The sequence below is a fragment of the Peromyscus leucopus genome, chromosome 4 (assembly GCF_004664715.2).
Source record: "Peromyscus leucopus breed LL Stock chromosome 4, UCI_PerLeu_2.1, whole genome shotgun sequence".
Taxonomy (NCBI): Eukaryota; Metazoa; Chordata; class Mammalia; order Rodentia; family Cricetidae; genus Peromyscus; species Peromyscus leucopus.
The window spans coordinates 128,934,656-128,954,441 of record NC_051066.1 but is presented as its reverse complement, the minus strand read 5'-3'; the positions used below and the strand labels follow the sequence as shown (position 1 = coordinate 128,954,441).

Sequence of the window (19,786 nt, the reverse complement as noted above, 5' to 3'; positions counted from 1 at the left end):
AAATAAACCCTGTCTCTAAACAAAACAAAAAAAGCCAGAGTATGCTAGAAGGAGAAAAACTATCATTTTTTGAGGAGAGAATTGGCAATGTGAGAGGCAGAGCTATTCTCAAGTACTGTCACCACAAATTCTTAGGTGTATGAAAAATGATCCTAGTTTATGTATGCATAGCCTATCTTGTTTAAATGTTTGAAAGCACACACCAGTGGGCCTGGTGCACACCTTTAGTCCCAGCACTCCAGAAGCAGAGGCAGGTGGATCTCTGTGAGTTTGAGGCCAGCCAGGAATACCCAGTGAGACCCCGTCCTTTTTTTTTGTTTTTGTATATACCAAAACCAAACAAAGCAAACAAAAAGGAAAACTACCAAAAATTTTTAGCATGAACACATATGGAAATACCCTTAAGAAAGTGTCCTCCCGTAGCTGGGTGGTAGTAGCGCACACCTTTAACCCCAGCACTCAGGAGACAGAGCCAGGAGGATCTCTGTGAGTTTGAGGCCAGCCTGGTCTACAGAGTGAGATCCAGGGCAGGCACCAAAACTACATGAGAAACCCTGTATTGGAAAAAAAAAAAAAAAAAAAAAAAAAAAAAAAACCAACAAAAAAAAGTGTCCTGTAATTAACACATTAAAAACATCTGCAGCTAGGTATGGTGAATTACGCCTGCAACCTCAGCACTCTGGAGGCAGATGCAGGAGAATGAGTTGAGGTCATTCTGGCCTGTGTAACGTGGTGGTGTTTGACTTTTCCCAAGAATGCAAGGACGGCTTTCTAGCTGGTCAATTACTATGGTGTACCATAGAAGCAACCCAAGGACAAACACAGCAGCAGCACACCTGACACAAAAGGCAGCTGACAAAATCCAATACAGTCATCAAAACAACTTCAAGTACAACTAAAAAGGAACTTCCCCAGCCAAATGAAAGGCAGCTATGAAAACCCACTGGCAATCATCACAATGTTGAAAAACTAAATGCTAAGTTCCTCTAAGATCAGAAACAAAAGAATACACATTCTTGCCATGTCTATTCAATTCTATACTATAAGCCAGTGTGCATGAAAGAAATAAAATTTAAACACATCCAAACTGAAAAAAGTAACAAATGCTTTTATTTGTAGATAATATTACCTTGCATTTAGAACACTCTAAGAAATCTATGCAATAACTAACTAGAATTAAGCTGAGGACAGGCACAGACTATCAGATTGATATATAAAAAATAACTGTATTTCTACATATTGGCTATAAGCAACTTAAAAATAAAATTAAAACATGGTTCTACTTAGTATTGAAAAAATCTAAGAAAATATATTAAAAATACTTATATGTGGACATGTGCGCACCTAAGTGTCTGTGTACCATGTGTGTGGGAGCCTGAGAAGGTCTAAAGAGGTGTTGGATCCCCTGGAACTTAAGTTACAGAAGACTGTCAGCCACCACATAGTGCTGGAAGCCAAACTCGGGTCTTCTGAATAGTAGTCAAGTGCTCTGAACTGCTGACACCTTTCTAGCCCCTAAGAATGTATCAGAAAGGACTTAGGGCTGGATGCAGCTGTTGTGTGATATTTTGTTTGTGTTCTGACAAATAAAGCTTGCCTAGAGATCGGAGGGTAGAGCTAGCCATAGAGTTAACCATAGAGGCCAGGCAGTGGTGGCACACACTTTGAATCTCAGCACTTGGGAGGAGAGAGCAGGAAGATCAGGAGTTCAAGGCTACCCTGGACTACTTGAGACTGTCTAAAAGAGAAACAGCCGATGGTAGTGGTGCACCCCTTTAGTCCCAGCACTAGGGAGGTGGAGACAGGGATATAAGGTGGGTGGAGACAGGATCCCCCCCCCCCCTTCAGTCTGAGGATTTGGTAGAGGTAAGAAGTTTCTAGTGGCTGCTGCTCTGTTCCTCTGATCTTTCAGGCAAGCTTTATTTGTCAGAACACAAACAAACAATCACACAACATGCAGAGTAGTAAAGCACTTGCTGAGCGTGCTCAACACAAGCTACGTTCAATACTACAAATAATAAAGAAAGAAAAGGAAAACAAAAACATATTTTGTTTTGGTTCGAGACACAGCTGTGTAGCCCTGGCTGGTCTGGTGCTCTTTATGTAGTCTGGGCTGGCCTCAAACTCATGGTAATCCTCCTGCCTCAGTCTCTCAAATGCTGTGATTACAGGCATGCACCACCATATCTAGGTACATGAAAATGACTTTTAAGAGCTTCTTTACTGAAAATTACAAAACACTGCCAAGAGAAATGAAAGATTTAAATAACTACAGACATTCCAGGTTGACAAACTGGACTACTCCACAGAGATAATATAGGAAACTGTACTTCCAGGGCTGGAGAGATGGCTCAGTGGTTAAGAGAATTGCCTGCTCTTCCAGAGGACTCAGGTTCAATTCCCAACATCTCCACAGTGACTCTCAACTGCCTGTAATTCCAGTTCCAGGGGAGCCAACAACTTCAGGCTTCAGTGGGCACCAGGCATGGTGGTGCAGACATACATCCAGGCAAGACACCCATACACATAATACAATAAAAATAAAAACTAAAAAAAGGAAAAGAAAATCCCACTCCCATACTGATCTTCAGATTCAATCCCCATCAAAATGTGAGCATGTTTTTTGCACAAACTGATAAATTTACTCTCTCTCTCTCTCTCTCTCTCTCTCTCTCTCTCTCTCTCCACACACACACACACACACACACACACACACACACACACACACACACACACACTGGCTTTTTGAGATAGGGTCTTTTTGTTATAGATATAAACCAGGCTGGTCTTTACTCACAGAGATCCACCTGCCTCTGCCTCCAGTGTGATGGGATTAAAGGTATGCACTACCATGCCAAGCACAAATTTACCTTAATATTGATAAAGAAATAGAAAGGATCCAGAATATCCAATGCAGATCCAAAACAGAATTGGGTAATTTATACAATTTTCTAAACATACCATAAAACATAATAATAATGATAACTGGTAAGCCGGGTATGGTGGCACATAATCCCAGCACTTGGAAGACAGAGGCAGGCAGATCTCTCTGAGTTCAAGGCTAACCTGGTCTACAAACCAAGTTCCAGGACAGCCAGGACTGTTACACAGAGAAACTCTATCTAAAAACAAACAAACGGAAAAGATAATTGGTAAGGATAGGCGCGCGCGCGCATACACACACACACACACACACACACACACACACACACACACACACACACACATTAATCCAACCAAATTAAAAGCATAGAAATAAGTCTTTCCATTTACAGTCATTTGATTTTCAACAAATATGCCAAGGCAATCCAACAAAGACAAAGTGCTTTAACTATGTGGTAACCATATTCACAAGTAACATTAGACCATTCACAAAAATAATAAATTCAAAGTGAACTATAGATTAAAACAAAAGCTGAAACTAAAATTCCTAGAAGAAAACTGTCACTTTGAGTTAGATGAAGATGTTTTAAATATACTGCCAAAAATATAACCCATTAAAATTAATAAATTTCATAAAAATAAAACATTTTACACTTCTAGGCCATGGACAGGTGAAAAATCTTTGAAAACGATGTATGTAATGAGGGACTGGTTCAGGATGCGTAAAGAACTCTCACAACTTAACGAGACAGCAAACACCCCAATTAAAAGTGGGCAAGGCCTGGGGGTGTGGTTCAGTGGGAAGTGGGAAGATGTCATAAAAGATCTGTACGCTCATTTCACCAGAGATGTGTACAGATACACGAATGGCACATTAGAAGATGTTTACTATCAGCTGTCATCAGGGAAATGCAAACCAAAGCTATACTGGGTACCAAAACACACCAGAATGACTAAACAACAAAACAAAACAAAAACCAGGCAACTGTGAACCAGGACATGGAGAGAAACCCTCACATTTCACTGATGAAAATGTGAAACAGCACAGGCACTTTTGCAAAGTTTGGTAGTAGCTTACAAAGTTAGACATAAACTTACTGGCCAGGACTCCCAACTCTAGGCATCAACTGAACAGAAAGATGTGTACTCAGACTTGCATGTGTTCATAGCAACTTTAACCACAACAGCTGTCTCCTTCTCCCTGGTTTCACTTTCCACAGTTTGAGCTACCCACAGTCAACCAAGGTCTGAAAACACTAAACAGGAAACTCCAGAGATAAATGATACCCAACCCTTTAACTCTTATTACTATATATTAGTATAAATGTTCGACTTTGTTATTAAGCATCCTTGCTCTTCCCTGCCCCAGGGATTCATGTACCCCAGAATGATCTTCCTGCCTCTACCCGAGTGCACCACCACACTTGGTTTATGTGGTACTGAGGACTACTGCTCATGCCTTTATGTATGCTAGGCAAGCAGTCCACCACCCAACTTAGATCACCAGCTCTGCGGATCTTACTGTGTCTAATTTACAAATTAAACTTTATTGTAAGATATTCAAGTAAAGAGAAAAGTATGGGGTTGGACTTGATGGAACAGGTCTATAATTTAGTTACTTAAAAGGCTGAGGCAGGAGATCATCAAGCTCAAGGCCTGCCTCGATACTGAGGAATTCAAACTCAGCCTGCACAACTTAGTGAGACTGTCTCAAAATAGTAAAAAGAGGTATGGGTATACCATTTGCCTGGCACATACCCTAGGTTCAACTCCTAGTACACAAAACAGCGAAAACACAGAGTTCCGTACTGGCTGCATTCCAAGCATCTTCTCAGAGGGCTTGGAACACACACCCTCAGATTCGGGGACTACTACAGTTCAAAACTGAAAATAATTCAAAGGCGCAATCATTAGTGAAAGCAGAAAAAAAAAGAATTGGGATACTATCAGCAGTTTTTTTAAGTAAAAAACAAAAACAAAAACCTGCCAATACAAATTACAAGAAGGAATAACCCAGAAAAAAAAAAAAAAACATACTAAGTAACAAGCCAGATGAAGAAGTCCATATGACACATGACTCCATTTCCATGGAATGCCCAGCAAAGGAAATTTACAGAGACAGACATCAGATTAGTGGTAGTTTGGCTGTGGAAACAAGGGCCTGATTGCATCACTCCCTTGACCAATGTGAGGGAACTTGGGGTAACAGAACTGTTCTATAACATTGTGTCACAGTAATGACAAGGGCATAAGTTTATACAGAGCTAAAGGTCACTGCCCTGGACATTCACAACGGTGATTTGTAGTACGAAAGTATAGCTTAATATGCCTGAAGAAAAGAGAACTTGTTGGGAAGGGTAGAGGTGAAAGGATGTGGCAATGTGATTACAACTGGTGAGGCTGGGTGACAAGTGACAATGGCTGTACTCTTCTATGCTGGTGTATGCTGAAATTACTATAACAAGTTGGGCTTTTATTTTTGTTTGTTTTGAGACAGAGTTTTACTATGTAGTATTGGCCGGCCTGGAATTCCCTATGTAGACCAAGTTTGTCTTAAACTCATAGAGATTCACCTGCCTTTGCACCCCCAACCCCAGTGCAGAGATTAAAGGCATGTACCAGCACATCCAACCTACAACAAGGTTTTAAAAGTAGGAATTACATATGCATAAAATATAATAGAGATAGTTTCTAAAATCAAAGACAATTTCTTCTGATAAATGGATTAGGGGCAGCCAAGTGACTTATTTTAGCTTTTCTGGTTTTTCCTTTATTGTTATTGTGTGTCTGTGGTGTGCATGACATCTGTGCTTATGTGCTACAGTGTGTGTGGAGGTCAGAAGAGAACTGGAGAATCCATTCTCTCCTTCCACCTTTGCTTGGATTCCAGGGACTGAACTCAGGTAGTCAGGCTTGCAAGGCAAGAAATTCAGTATTCAGCTTTTTTGACCCAGGTTTTTAAAAAAAAATTAACAAATTAAAATGTACACATTGATTATGTATTTCTTCATATTTTTATATTTTCATATGCATTTTTCCATATACATGGGTCATCATTATCTATAATACATACATATTTTAAAAAAATTAAGACAGTCTTATATAGCCCTCGCTGGCCTTGAATTTGCTATATAGTCAAGAAACCTTGAACTTGTGATCCTCCTACCGTCATCATCCAGATGCCAAGATTACAGGTGCATACTACCATGACCAGTTTATACAGTGCTGGATGGAGGTGGAACCCGGGGGTCTCATGCTTGCTAGGTCAGCACTTTACCAACTGAGCAACATTCCCAGTAATACATTTATATTTCTTTCTTTCTTTTTTTTTTTTTTTTGTTTTTGTTTTTTTGTTTTTTTGAGACAGGGTTTCTCTGTATAGCCTTGGCTATCCTGGAACTTGCTCTGTGGACCAGGCTGGCCTGGAACTCAGAGATCTGCCTGCCTCTGCTTCCCGTGTGTTGGGATTAAAAGCGTGTGCCGCCACCACCACCTGGCTTATATTTATATTTCAAGGGAAGGAAATTCATTGCTTATAAAAATACCTAGATGGGAGACATATGGAATTTCCAGCATAGAAAATCTGGCCACCAGGTGTGCAGGTGATAACTAATTGCTCATAATTAAATCAGCAATTCTAACCTTGGAAGAGTGTCCTAAACTCCCATGAGAGCTGATAAAAGCTATAAGTTCTGATGTCAGAAGTCCCAATATGTAGGATGTTACATGATTTAAGGAGACTTGAAGACTTAGCAGCAGTTTATGGGTTCCTGAGAGCTTAACAGGATGTAGCTCCCAGTTCATTTCTGTAAAAGATAGCAGAATCCCTGCTTATTGGGAAATTTCTCTGTCTTGTTCTTTGACCTTTTTTCAAAATTATTATTATGAGATTATTTTATTTTATGAATGAGTATTTTGCCTGCATGTGTATCTGTACACCACATGTATACCTGGTGCCTGAAGTCAGAAGAGGGCATTGGTTCCCCCAGAACTGGAATATGGATGGTACTCTCCAAGAACAAGTGCTCCTAACCACTGGGCCATCCATCCATCTAGCCCTGTCCCTTGACTTTTAACTGATCACCTCAGTAACTGTGACGAAGCTCAGTACAAAGCCTCAGGTGTGCCCAGAGCCCTAAAAGGAGGGTGAGTTCTAAGAGACCAGCAGCAGCCCACTCCACAGCATTGGTGTCCAAGTCACAAGACTACAGGGGCAGCCTATCAAGGAACCAGATGATGGCAATCGAGAACTCTGCAGGTAATCTAACACTCCACCTCTGGCAAAAGTACCAGTGACCTGGGAAGCTGAGAAGCTCAAGGGACCTAAGAATCAGTTTCTCCCTCACTTTTTTTTTTTTGTTCTTGTTTTGTTTTAATTCTTGGGGTCTGGACATTCAGAAACAACACCCCTCTCTACCCCTTAGTAACCTAAGGGAAGGATACTAGGAAAAAAAAATCATCCTGCCAATTTTGCCCTTTTGAAAGCTGTGGACAGTTACCTTCTCTCAAAGAAAACGGGAGCTTCTCCTGAGAACTGAAAATTGTTCATTCAATGGCATTTCTGTGACCAGAGGTTAATTTCTTCTTTTCTGGAGCCCTCTCTCTGCCTCTCCAACTCTTTCCTATAAATCGCATCACCCAGCCACCCAATCCTGACCCGGCTATTCCTGCTCCTGCCGCAGACTGCTACAAAACCTTCTTCTCCTCTGGAAACACTGCACCATTTTCAGGTCAGTTGGTAACTGCTCCACAGATGAAGGAACCGAGCCACAGGGGTGGGGGTAGGGAGGCTTCCAAGGCACTCTTTGCCAACAGTTAACTGAAATCAATTATCCAATCAGTGGAAGCTCCCTAAGAATTCAATCACATGTGAACGAAGGCTAAAGACCACTTACTAAGAAGCCCCATGGGGCTAAAGAACTCACCCAGCTACATGAAACCAAAACAAAATACCCAGAACTAAATTCGCTACTAGTGAGGAAAATGCAGCCTTTATTTCAGAACACATACCTGACAGTTGTGGAACAGGGACACACAAAGACACAAAAACTGCTGGGGAGTGAGGGGTGGAGAAGGTTAGGCGAAGGCCTGTCAAGAGGAAGTTCAGGTGAAAGCAACTATCTTCACAAAGCTATAAGCAGCCAGACTTATTCCTGAAGGAGAGGGCGTGCAGAAGTTACTGTTCTTCCCTGCCCTCGGGGGTATTTACAAAGAGCTCTCAGCTACCCAGGCAGCTGGCCCAGACGGGGCAAGCCTGCAACCCTTCAAATCTGGGATTAAGGCTACAAAATGCTAGGCACTAAGATTCATTATTACAACAAGTCTTTAGCTCATGCCCAGTTCAGAACTATGGGAATGGATTCAGTATGGGATAGCGGGTAAGCTCTGGAGATGGGTAGAGGTGGTGTTGCATACCACTGTGAATGTATGGAATGTCCTGAACTTGTACAGATGGTTAAAATGGCAAATTTTATGTCTATTTCACCACAATGAAAATATTAAGAAAAAATTAACAGGCTTAAAGAGGCAAGAAGTTTGCTCAGTCACAAAAGTAATTCTACCCCCAGTTTGTATACTCAGCCTTAGACCTGAACCTCAAAGCCTGGGAGGGCTGTCAGTTTAAGGCATCGGATGTAGGTGAGAAATCATACTGGACATATTGGGCAGCACAGAGGAAGCAATGAAGAGGAATGGGGTGGAATTGAGAAGTCTTGGGCGTCCCCCACTCCATCTGGGGAACAATAGTGACAGCAAATGGTTCAGGGATCAAAGCAAGTTAGAAGGTAGTGCCCCTACCATCCATTTGTAGCCAGATGGCCCCGCTCATCCTGGGTTCTTCCCACCTCCCTGCCAGTGCCCAAACATCAAAACTCAACCTTCTCCAACATTCTGCAGCCTGCTTCTTTAATTCCAAGATCAAAGGGGACCTTTTGTCCAAGTTGTAAAACAGACCAAGAGGCAACTAAATGCCATCTTCTCTGCATTTCCTGGGGGCTTAGGGCCTCCTTTAAAAGAGAAACACATTAACCAAGGCTTGGTACAGGCACTCGGTTCCCAGGATACAGTGGTTCCTGCAGAATATGTGCCAGGTGAGGCAACTCAAGGAGCCAGAGAGAAAATATCCCCAACACAACACCCTGGAGGGAGCACAAGAATGGTGACAGGTACCATACAAATCAAACTGCACAGGACATTAGCAAAAGTAGCCTTCAATGTAAGTATTTGTTGCAGAACGTTCCATTTGAACTTAGGAATCATGAAGTTTTTTTTTTTTTTTTTTTTAAAGGCAGCTCTCTTTCTATAGCCCAGACTGGCCTGGAACTCCCTATGTAGACCAGGCTGGTAGAACTCCCAGCAATGCATCTGCCTCTGCCTCCCGAGTGAGATTAAAGGCATGTGCTACCACCCCCAGCTGAAGTTCAAATATTAATGACACATATGACATACACAAACAGACCAAGAAAGCCAAATCCATTTGCCAGGCCACACATGAAATCAGCGCCTGGACTACAATGAGCCAGGCTGTGGTCTCCTACTCCAGTGCTGACTGATGCTCTGAAAGCCCAAAGGAGAGACAGCAGCTGCCACCACATGAAACTTCCTGCCTCCTGCTCCAGGACACATCCATCCAACTGCCCTATTAGCACTGCCTCTATTGGCTCCAAGGAACCCTGGTGTCAGTCAGCCCATCACTCTGTCCTCCATGGAATAAACCCTTCAAAATAGGATAAACTGACCCAGGAACTCTACTACTAGGCATGTATCCCAGACTACTGAAAACACGTTTATGTAAAAATGCACACAAAGTTCACAGCAGTGTTATTCCAAACAGCTAATACATGAGACAGTCCCAATCAGCAGATAAAGAAACTGTGTTCTATCCATACAACAGAATGGTTTAACCATTTAAAAAGAATAAAGTATTAGGAATGCTACATACAACATGATGAACTTTGAAAGTATCATGGGAAAGTAAATGCAGCTACATAAGAAAAACCACAAATTATACATTCTCTTTATATGAAATGAGGAAAGGTAAATCCTCAGAGACACAGAAAATCAGTGTTTGCCAGGGACTAGGGGGAGCAAAGCCTGGGAATGACTATGAATGCTTCTTTTTAGGTTGATGAAAATGTTCTGGAATTAAACAGTCATTCTCTAAATACACCAAGACCCACTGAACTGTGAACTTTAAAAGAGCTCAGTGTTAGAAGCACTCACTGCCTTTGCAGAGGATGGGGTTTGCGTCCCTGAACCCAAAAGGTAGCTCACAACCATCTGTAACTCCAGTTCCAATAATCTTTTGGTTCCCTCAAGCACCAGGCATGCACATGGTACACATATATACATGTAGGCAAACACATAAAATTTAAAAAGATCTTTTAATAAGGAGCGATTTTGTGGTATGTAAGTAATACCCGTAGAGATAAAACTATAATAAAAGCTGATACAGTGTGAGGGAGGAGATATCTGAGGAAAATAGAGTATTATGTGCCTATGAATGTACTCAATGGGTATTTCCCAAGTTCCATTAAAATATTCCCAAGAGTAGTTTTCTGTAATGAGATATGAGCCTGCTTCTCAATTCTGACCCAGCCAGATGAATTCTATCCTGTAACTTTATAGGGTGGTCTAAATCCAGGGCAGAAGGCAAACTCCTGGCTTCCTTTCCCTATAGCCAGAGAAGTCTTACTCTAGATTCAGGAAACACTGTTGTGCTTAGCAGACCTGGGAGACATCTGCACAACTGGGGAAGAGCCATTCATGAACTAAGAGAGGGAGGGGGAAAGCCCTTGACTGTATACCCACATCTCTAACTTTCAAAGCAAACAGCCTCCCCAAACTCCAGCCTGTTCCCATGGCCACTGAGTCCACCAGCTAAGTTCCTCTTTGCATGACTTGCCTCAGAAGCTGATTCACCCCAAATTAGATCTATATGCCCCTCCCAAAATGGTTGTGAAATAGCTTATGTGTATGAGGGCGTGGGGACAGTTCTGACTTCTGTGCAGTAACATGCTTGGTACAGACCAAATTTACACCTACCTGTGACTCCACATACACCTCTATACAAACTTGCTTCTGTGCCTTTTCACTAAACATGCAGTTTCTTGTGTGCCTTTTAAACTGACTCTGCATACAACATATTCTCCATTTATATTATCTATTTATCTATTTATTTATTTAGAGCCAGGGTCTCTCTCTATAGCACTGGCTCTTCTGGAACTCATTAGACCAGGCTATCCTTGAACTCAAAGAGATCCACCTGCCTCAGCCTCCCAGGCGCTACATTCTCCATTTATTGAAATGCATTAAATTAGTTTCCATGGTCTGTTTGTACACTAAGAACAAGATGGCTCCCTTAATGTGTTCCCCTAAGGAAGTGAAGCCAGCCTAACAGAACAATCTATTTCAAAACACAGTAGACGGACTGCAAATAGTGAGCTACAACCCACACCAATCACAAGCACACTTCTAGGAACCATTGTTCTTATCTGTCTCCAATTTGTCTTTGATCACAGTCTCTTACCCCACCTTTCCCCACGTTTCTGGTGTTCTAGCCTTCTGTATATTCCTTAGAGTACCACTGGATCTTCACACTTGCCATTTTCTTTGCCTGGGTCATTCTCTGTATGGCTGGTTCTTTGTGGTCAACTGAGCCTCAATTCATATCACTTTCTCTGAGGAGATTCTGACGCTCAATCCCAGGTATGTCAGCACCAATCATCACTTCACTGTGCTGTCTTCAAAGCACCAGACATTATTCTACTTGGGCGCTGCTCAATGCAGGTTTCCTTCAATGAGAGAAACCCCACAAGGGTGGGACCCTGACCCTCTGATAACTACACACCTAGTTCCTGGCACTAACTGGGCGCTCAAATATTTGCTGATTAAATAAATGCATACTAGAAATACACATCGCTAACGTATAAACTCCTAAAACTCCGTACAGGGCTGGAATTTCCCAGTGCAGCGCTATAAATGCCACTTTATTGAACTCTATATGGCCAAGAAAAGGTGTGACTTCCTGTCCTCACATCAGCCTTGCTCTGAAGGTGGTAAAGGAGAAAAAGGTTCAACATTCCACTCTGGGGATTTGCCCCATTTCATTCATTCAGACTGACGCCTGAGGCCACAGAAAGCAGCTAAAGCTTTGAAACATTTCCCCCCTCAAACAGTGCCATCAAACTCAGGCTCTTGTGTAGGCTCAGCAAGTGCTCTACCAATGAGCTACACTCCCCCAAGCTATGAAATCTTTTACCCGACTTCTGAGTTTATAAACAAAGAATTTTATTAAAAAAAAAAAAACAGAACAAATAAGTTAGCAATCTGCTAGCAGAAGGGAATCCTTTCAGTTAATTAACCTGGCCCTGGTTAAAGTAAACCAACACCAAATAGCTTAAGCCAGAATTTTCCTTTGGTGGAGTCAAATGTCAACAAGCTTTTTTCTGAGTCTTTCTTATCATTCACTACCAGGATGAAACAAAATTTATCTTCTGAGGAAGCAACATACAGGACCACCCAGGAAAATTCACTTTGGATCTTTGTTCTTATTCCTTGGCAAATAGAATTTGAGCTGAACTTCTCAGGGGAAAAGAAAAAAAAAAAAAAAAAAGCCAGCCCTTCAAAAACTTAACTCTGTGGTTCCATAACAGAAACCAGCAAGTTGCGACCCACTCTCCAGGTACAGCTCTGTTACCTCCACTCCCATGCATAGAGAGACTTAATTCTAGTCAGCTTTATGAGAGTGAGCCGTTCACCTGTAAGGAGCTGTATGGCATGGGAAGAGGATGCAGACAGGGAGGGCCAGAGGTGTTTTTAAACGGTAGGACAGGCACCACCTCCATTATAATCACAGGACTACTTGTGAAAGTGTAGATTCCTGAGCATTGCCTAACCTCAAGGAATTGCACTCCTTGGGCGTGAGGCTCAGGAAACTGCATTTTAACATGCCTCCTCACCCACAACCCAAGATTCCCATGCACAGTGAAGTTTAAGAACCAATCGGATAAAAACACTTCAGGAGAGGTAACGAGTTTTGACAGAAAGGCCGGAGGAGGGAAGGGCCCGGGGATGGAAGACGAGCACAAGATGCCCTGGTGTGGCAGCAATCAAGGGGGGTGCATTTAAGGACAGGGCTTGGGCTAAGAGGCTGCTCCGAAGCGAGGTGGCATCCGCAGACTGGTCAAGAGGATGGGGACGTGGGGAGAGATGAACGAGAAGAGGAGGAGCGAAGGCAGAAATAACGGGGGACTCTCGGAAGGAGACAAGGCCCGGAGGTGAAAACTGGGAAACAGAGGTGACAAGGGGGCGGGAACGCAGGCCGAAATGAGAACCGCCGAGACATTAGCTGAGCTCTTCCTTCCCAGCGGCACCTCCCCTAAAACTCCAGGCCCTGACCAGCCTAGGTGGAAGCCAAGGCTGGAAAAAGGGGTTTTGTGAGAGGCCAACCCAGTCAAGGGTAACCCGAGCAGGGGTTCTGCAGGGGGCTGGGGACCAGGCATGGGGTGCCGGAAGGTCCTGGGCTATCCAGGGGGCCCTGCTCCAGGTCCGGTTCCCGGAGTCTCCTTCACTCACCATCGCCGCCGCCATCTTGGATCCACGTGTCGCCGTGATGACGTCAGCGGAAGTGGCGCTTCCGTGGGTACGGACTGTAAACTCCACGAGCGGGTCGCCTCGCTTCGGTTGTTTCTGTAGTCGCAGCAGTGAAGAGGTAAAGGAGACTTAATTTCTCCTTGGCAAACTGGCCTTAGCAGTGTGGTCTCTGACTAGGTGAAGAGAGAGTACCATTGTAGCTATTGGAGCCATATTAACTCCTGGCAGACACCGCTCCTCCCCCTACTCCTTTTGCACTGTGGGTAATTGGGGTGTGTGGAAACATGCGCGCTATCTGGATGCCATCTTTATTATTGGCAGAGAGATCCGTTGCCAGGGTTACCCGAGACTTTGTGAGACAGAAGGCTTGGTAAACCCTCTCTGACAGCAACTGGATTCCAAGTAATTTGTAATTATGTGTTTAAATATTTATTTGACTATTATGTATCCCATGATACTGATCGGTCGTAATCCCTATGAAGGTAGGACTCAGTCTTATCTTTTTACCTTGCCCTGCCTTTTTTACATCTGTAAAATGGGGCAGAGATTTCTAGATGACTTTCGTAATCGAATTACGTCGAGTATTCACTGATACAATCTTACATAGGAAGTATTCGATCAATAAATGTTTTTATGTGACTGTGTACATTCCCTCACACAGACAGTAGGTCCCTCAAACAACACTCTTTGTTGAATGAGTGAATGGGTTATAGCGGAAGGACATCTTTTGTGAAGACGTCTTTCGTTGCCGTTTCAGAAAGTTGATATAATCAGCTTGTTCTGCCTGTGTTCTGCTTCTGTAGCTCCGTCTGTTTGCCTGCAGGCTCCCCTGTTTGGAAACCTCCACTTCTGAGCTGTAAAAACCTTTATCTTCCTCATGTCCAATGCTGACCGCCTGATTTTAGGGAGAGACAGCCAATGTACACGAATAAAAAAAGGCTTGCTTTGATTAATTTGTCCATGATGATTTGGGCCGGTGCTCTTTCTCCTCTTATCTGTGGGACTAACATGTCCTGGTTAGTTTTTATTGTTAACTTGGCACAACCTAGAGACACCTGGGAAGAGGGAACTCCAACCGAAGAATTTCCTCAATCAGTTTGGCCTCTGGGCATGTCTGTGTGGCATTTTCTTGATTATTAAATGATAACAAAATTCTTCTATTTTACTTTATTCAATTTTTTTTTTTTTTTTTTGAGATAGGATTTCACTGTGCAACAGCCCTGGCTGTCCTGAAACTCACTTTGTAGACGAGGCTGGCCTCAAACTCAGAGAGATCTGCCTGCCTCTGCCTCCCCAGTGCTGGGATTAGAGGCACGCACCACCAGGTTGGAAGGAGACATCTTCTAATGTGGACTTCTCGATTCTGACTGGCTTAATGTATGACGTGAAGCAAATCACTTAACCATCTTAAACTTCAGTTTCCAGCATTGGCTTAAGGGGTAGGTGGTAGCATATGCCTTTAACCTTTAATCCCGGCACTCAGGAGGCAGAGCAGGTGGATCTCTGTGAGTTCAAGGCCAGCCTGGTCTACAGAGCTAGTTACAGGACAACTAGGGCTACACAGAGAACCCTGTCTTGAAAAACAAAAACAACAACAACAAAAGGTGGAGGTGGGGCCTGGGGGAGGAGGGAGATGACTCGGGATCATGGAGAAAGACTTCATTTGGTCCACATATATCACTGTAAAGTGTGTACAGAGTGAGGGCTGTCTTCTCAGATGGAACCAAAAAGTTTTTTAAAGTGTAGTAACGACATCTGTGGATATAGTTCACTTGGCGGAGCGCCTGCCTAATCCTTAGCACCACATAAATGTGGCATGCTAGAGCACAGTTGTAATTCCAGAACTCCGAAGGTAGAGGCAAGAAGCATTCACGGTCATCTTGGGATACATGAGACCTTGTCTCGATGATGATGATGATGATGATGATGATGATGATGATGATGATAAATCAGCCAGTTTTGGTGGCTTACACTGGTAATCCTAGTACTCAGGATGCTGAGGAAAGATGGCTGTGGTGAGTTCAAGGCCAGACTGCATTAATAGTGAGTTTTAGTCCAGCCTGAGCTATAGTGAAAGCCACTGGCTAAAACCACCTCCCCTCCCCCCCCCCCACACAAAAAAAGAACACTCAGCATTGCTGAATGCTATAGCTCTTGCTACTGTACCAAAACAGTTCTTAAGATTGTTAGATCTCTCATTCTGCATCTTGGCAGGAACAGTTGAACTCTGACCACCACCATGGTCAACACTGATCACCACCGTAGTAGATTCTTTTGCATAAATGTCTACTAACAGTCTTCTCCTTGTTTGAGCATCTGGTTCTCCCATCAAAAGGTGGACTTTTTCCCTCTTGTAGAATATAATGGTCAAGTTACTTTGACCAATAGAATGAGGTACAAGTGTCTTTCAGTTCTGCATCTAGGCTTTAAGAGACTTGGCAGCTTCTTCCACCCAAGGGTATAAATAAGGCTAGGTGTTGTAGAATATTATTTTAAGATGTGTTACATTTGCTTATGCTGTGGAACATTCATTTAATAATGCAAAGATGTGTTGCATTCTTTTATGTTGCATTTGTTTAACTCTGTGGAGCTGTGATTCTTTGCCTGTCTAAAATACCTGATTCTAATAAAGAGCTGAATGGCCAATAGCTAGGCAGAAGAAAGGATAGGTGGGGCTGGCAGGCAAAGAGAGTAAATAGAAGGAGAAATCTGGGAGGAGAAGAAAGCAAGAGAACAAGGAGAGGAGGATGTGAGGGGCCAGTCACCCAGCCACAAAAGCCACACAGTAAGAGTGAAAGTAAGATACACAGAAGTAAGAAAAGGTAAAAGCTCAGAGTCAAAAAGTAGACAGGATAGTTTAAAGTTAAGAAAAGCTGTCAAGAAACAAGCCAAGCTGAAGCATGAACCTAATTAGTCTTAACAATAAAATCCTGGAACCAGACATCGAGGGTGAAAGTGGAAAGATCAGAGAAACAGAGCAGCCAGTCACTAGATACTTCTTATCTCAGACTGAATGGGGGCTCATCCTGTCTCTACCCACCTTATATTCCTATCTCTACCTCCCTAGTGCTAGGATTAAAGGCATGCACCTCTCAAGTACTGAGATCAAAGGCATGAGACCCAAGTGCTGGCATCAGAGGTATGAGGTACCAACCACCACCCAGCTCTGTTTCTCTTTCAGACTGGTTCAATCGCATGAAGCCCAGGGTGGCCTTGAACTCCTCATCTTCCTGCTTCCTCCTCCCAAGTGCTGAGATTAAAGGTGTGCGCCACCACTGCCTGGCCTCTATGGTTAACCAGTGACTAGCTCCGCCCTCTGATCTCCAAGCAAGTTTTATTTGTCAGAACTCAAACAAAATATCATACAACATCAAGCTAAGGCCAGGCATTTATAATTAAGAGTAAGCCTTCGTATGTGATTTATTTGTGAGCTGGGTGGTGCCCCCCCCCCCAAAAAGGAGCAAAAACAAACAACATTTTGGCATTCCAACATGGGGCTAGAGTAAAAGAAAATCTAGCAACAGCTAGGTGTCCTGCTGGAGAGCCCTATGAAGAGACAGGTCCTCTTTGTTCCTTAAGGCATTCTAGCAGCTCCACCTGACATTACACATATGAAAGAAATTAGTTTGGAAGTTCAAACCTAGCTGAACTACTAATGATAGTGTGATGTGACTAGCCTTGTTGACATTGTGCAGAACAAAAGAACTACTTGGTTGAACCTAGTTGATTTAGGGGATGGCTTGTCATGTAGCCTGAAACACAAACTCATAAATGGTTATGCTCATCACAACCATCCCAAAGAGCAGATATATTCCCAAAGGGCAAGGAGCTAGAAAAACGGCAAGGATTTACCAGAGTCTTGCAGTAACACTGAATTGCAGACTTGTGACCAGTTCTACTGCAGCTTAAATCCTGGAAATCTCTTACGACTACATCTGCTTAAAGAAGAATACTGACAGGGCTGCAGAGGTGGCTGCTCTTCCAGAGGATCAAGGTTCAAGTCCCAGCACCCACATGGCTGCTCATAACTTTCTGTAACTCCAGTTTCTAGGGGAACCGATGCCCTCTTATGGCCTCTGCAGGCACCAGGCATGCAAATGGTGCACAGCCATAAATGCAGCAAAACACCCATACACATAATGTAAAAGAATATATTTATAACAATAAATAAATATATTTGAGAAAGCATTTCTCTGTGTAGTCTTAGAACTCACTCTGTAGATCAGGCTGGCCTCAAACTCAGAGATCCACCTGCCTCTGCCCCCTGAATTCTGGGATTAAAGGTGTGTGCCACCACTGCCCAGCTCCAATATTGTTGACTTTTAAACATTTTTATTACATATATTACATATTTAGTGTGTGTGTGTGTGTTTGAGTGTGCACACATGCCTTGTTGCACATACAGAATTTAGAGGACAGCTTTCAGTGGTTAATCCTTCTACAATGAGGGGCCCAGGGATTGAACTCAGATCTTGAGGCTTGACTGCATGTTTCTTTATTCACTGAACCATCTGGTCTGCTCAGTATTGTAGATTATGTTCACAGCATGTATTGTCTATTGCTGTTACATTATAACCACAAACATATATGCTAGTTTGAAACTCTCAGCTTACTTAACATAGTTGCTCAAGTCACTAATGAGCAGAGTCCTGACAGGTCTTCATTATTTTGAGTTTCATATCTTGTTGTTCTCTGTGCTAAAGCAGTTCCTCAATTGCACAATCTCCACCTCAGCTTCCCTAGTGCTGGGATTATAGGCATGTGCTGCCATACCTGGCATTCTCTCTCATATCATTCATGAATAGGAACAAGTTCTAAACCTGTATTCATGTTGGAACTCTGTCTAGAAAGGGTATGGCATCAAGCAAGTTAATATCATGAATATCTAAAGCTTTTTCAGTGAGCAATCTGGGAAGATACATCTCTTAGAGCAATAGTTCTCAACCTTCCTAATGCTGTAAACTTTTAATAGGTTCCTCATGTTGTGGTGACCCTCAATCATAAAATTATTTTCATTGCTACTTCATAACTGTGATTTTGCTACTGTTATGAATTGGGATGTAAATATCTGTGTTTTCTGATGGTCTCAGGTGACCCCTGTGAAGGGGTCGCTTGACCCCCCAAAGGGTTGCGGCCCACAGGTTGAGAACCGCTGCCTTAGAGCCTGCCCATCCAGGAGAGGAAGCTGGACTCAAAAAAGGAGCACTGCTCCCAAAGTGTCTTAATTCCATGGCACTTTCAGCATTCTGGGAACACTAGCTCCCGAGGCTTTTGCAGTATAAAATATACGTAATACATACATCCCAGGCACAGCAATGCATACCGAGGCAGAAGAAAGCCCAGCCCATTCTAAGAGAAAGGAGTCCTGGCCTAGGAGGTCAAAGCCAGGGGCAGGACAGACCAAGCTGGTGTCAGTACTCAACTCTACTCGGGGACTTAGCCTCCACCCAGCGTTACCATCCTTTCGGTTCCTTCATCTTCCTCAGAGTCTAGTATGGCAGCTAAAGAAAGCTGTTACAGCCAGAAGGCAGAGGTAAAAGATAAGGGACAAAGAGCCTATATCAGCTGACGTGTAAAAAGTTAGGAATGCCCCCTGCCGTTTCCACTCAGCTCACAACTACCTGTAACTCCAGTTCCAGGGGACCCAATGTACCTAATATACTCTTCTGGCCTCTGTGGGCACCACACTCACACACACACCATCTTATTTATTTATTTAGCCAAGTGTGGTGGTGTACACTGTTAGTCCCAGCACTGGGGAGGCAGAGGCAGGCAGATCTCTGTGAGTTTGAGGCCAGCTTGTTCTACACAGTGGGTTCTGGGTCAGCCATAGCTACAGAGAGAGACCTTGTCTCAAAACAACAGCAACAACAACAACAACTGTGGTAGAACTTTCTCTTAGGTACCACCAGCTCACAAATAATGACAGGGAGACTTATTATTAATTATCAAAGCTTGGCCTTAGCTTAGGCTTTTTCCCAACTAACTACTAACTCTTATAACTTACTTAACCTGTATATTTTCAATCTACATTCTGCCATGTGGCTCGGTTACCTCTACTCTGTACTGTATATCTGACCCCTTCAGTGTCTCCCTGGCATCTCACATGTGCCTAGATTTATCTCTCTCTTCTCTCTCCCTGGAAATCCCACCTATCTCTCTTGCCTAGCTATTGCCCATTCAGCTCTTTATTAAACCAATCACAGTGACACATCTTCACACAGTGTGAACAAATATTCCCCAACAAACAACTATAATATAATATAATATAATATAATATAATATAATATAATATAATATAATATAATAT

The 19,786-nt window shown here is 43.0% G+C and overlaps 1 protein-coding gene across 2 annotated transcripts in view; it reads right to left on the bottom strand.

The window, feature by feature from the left end:
• Tm9sf4 (transmembrane 9 superfamily member 4) overlaps positions 1–13,667 on the bottom strand; it is a 47,289-nt gene extending 33,622 nt beyond the window's left edge. The window contains exon 1 of one of the 2 annotated variants that reach the window (XM_028887430.2): positions 13,459–13,667. In XM_028887430.2, the coding sequence (XP_028743263.1) occupies positions 13,459–13,473 (15 nt within the window). In that variant the 5' untranslated portion in view covers positions 13,474–13,667. The remainder of the gene's footprint in view (positions 1–13,458) is intronic. The other variant, XM_028887428.2, reaches the window with a different exon arrangement.
• Between the last annotated feature and the right edge of the window lie 6,119 nt (positions 13,668–19,786).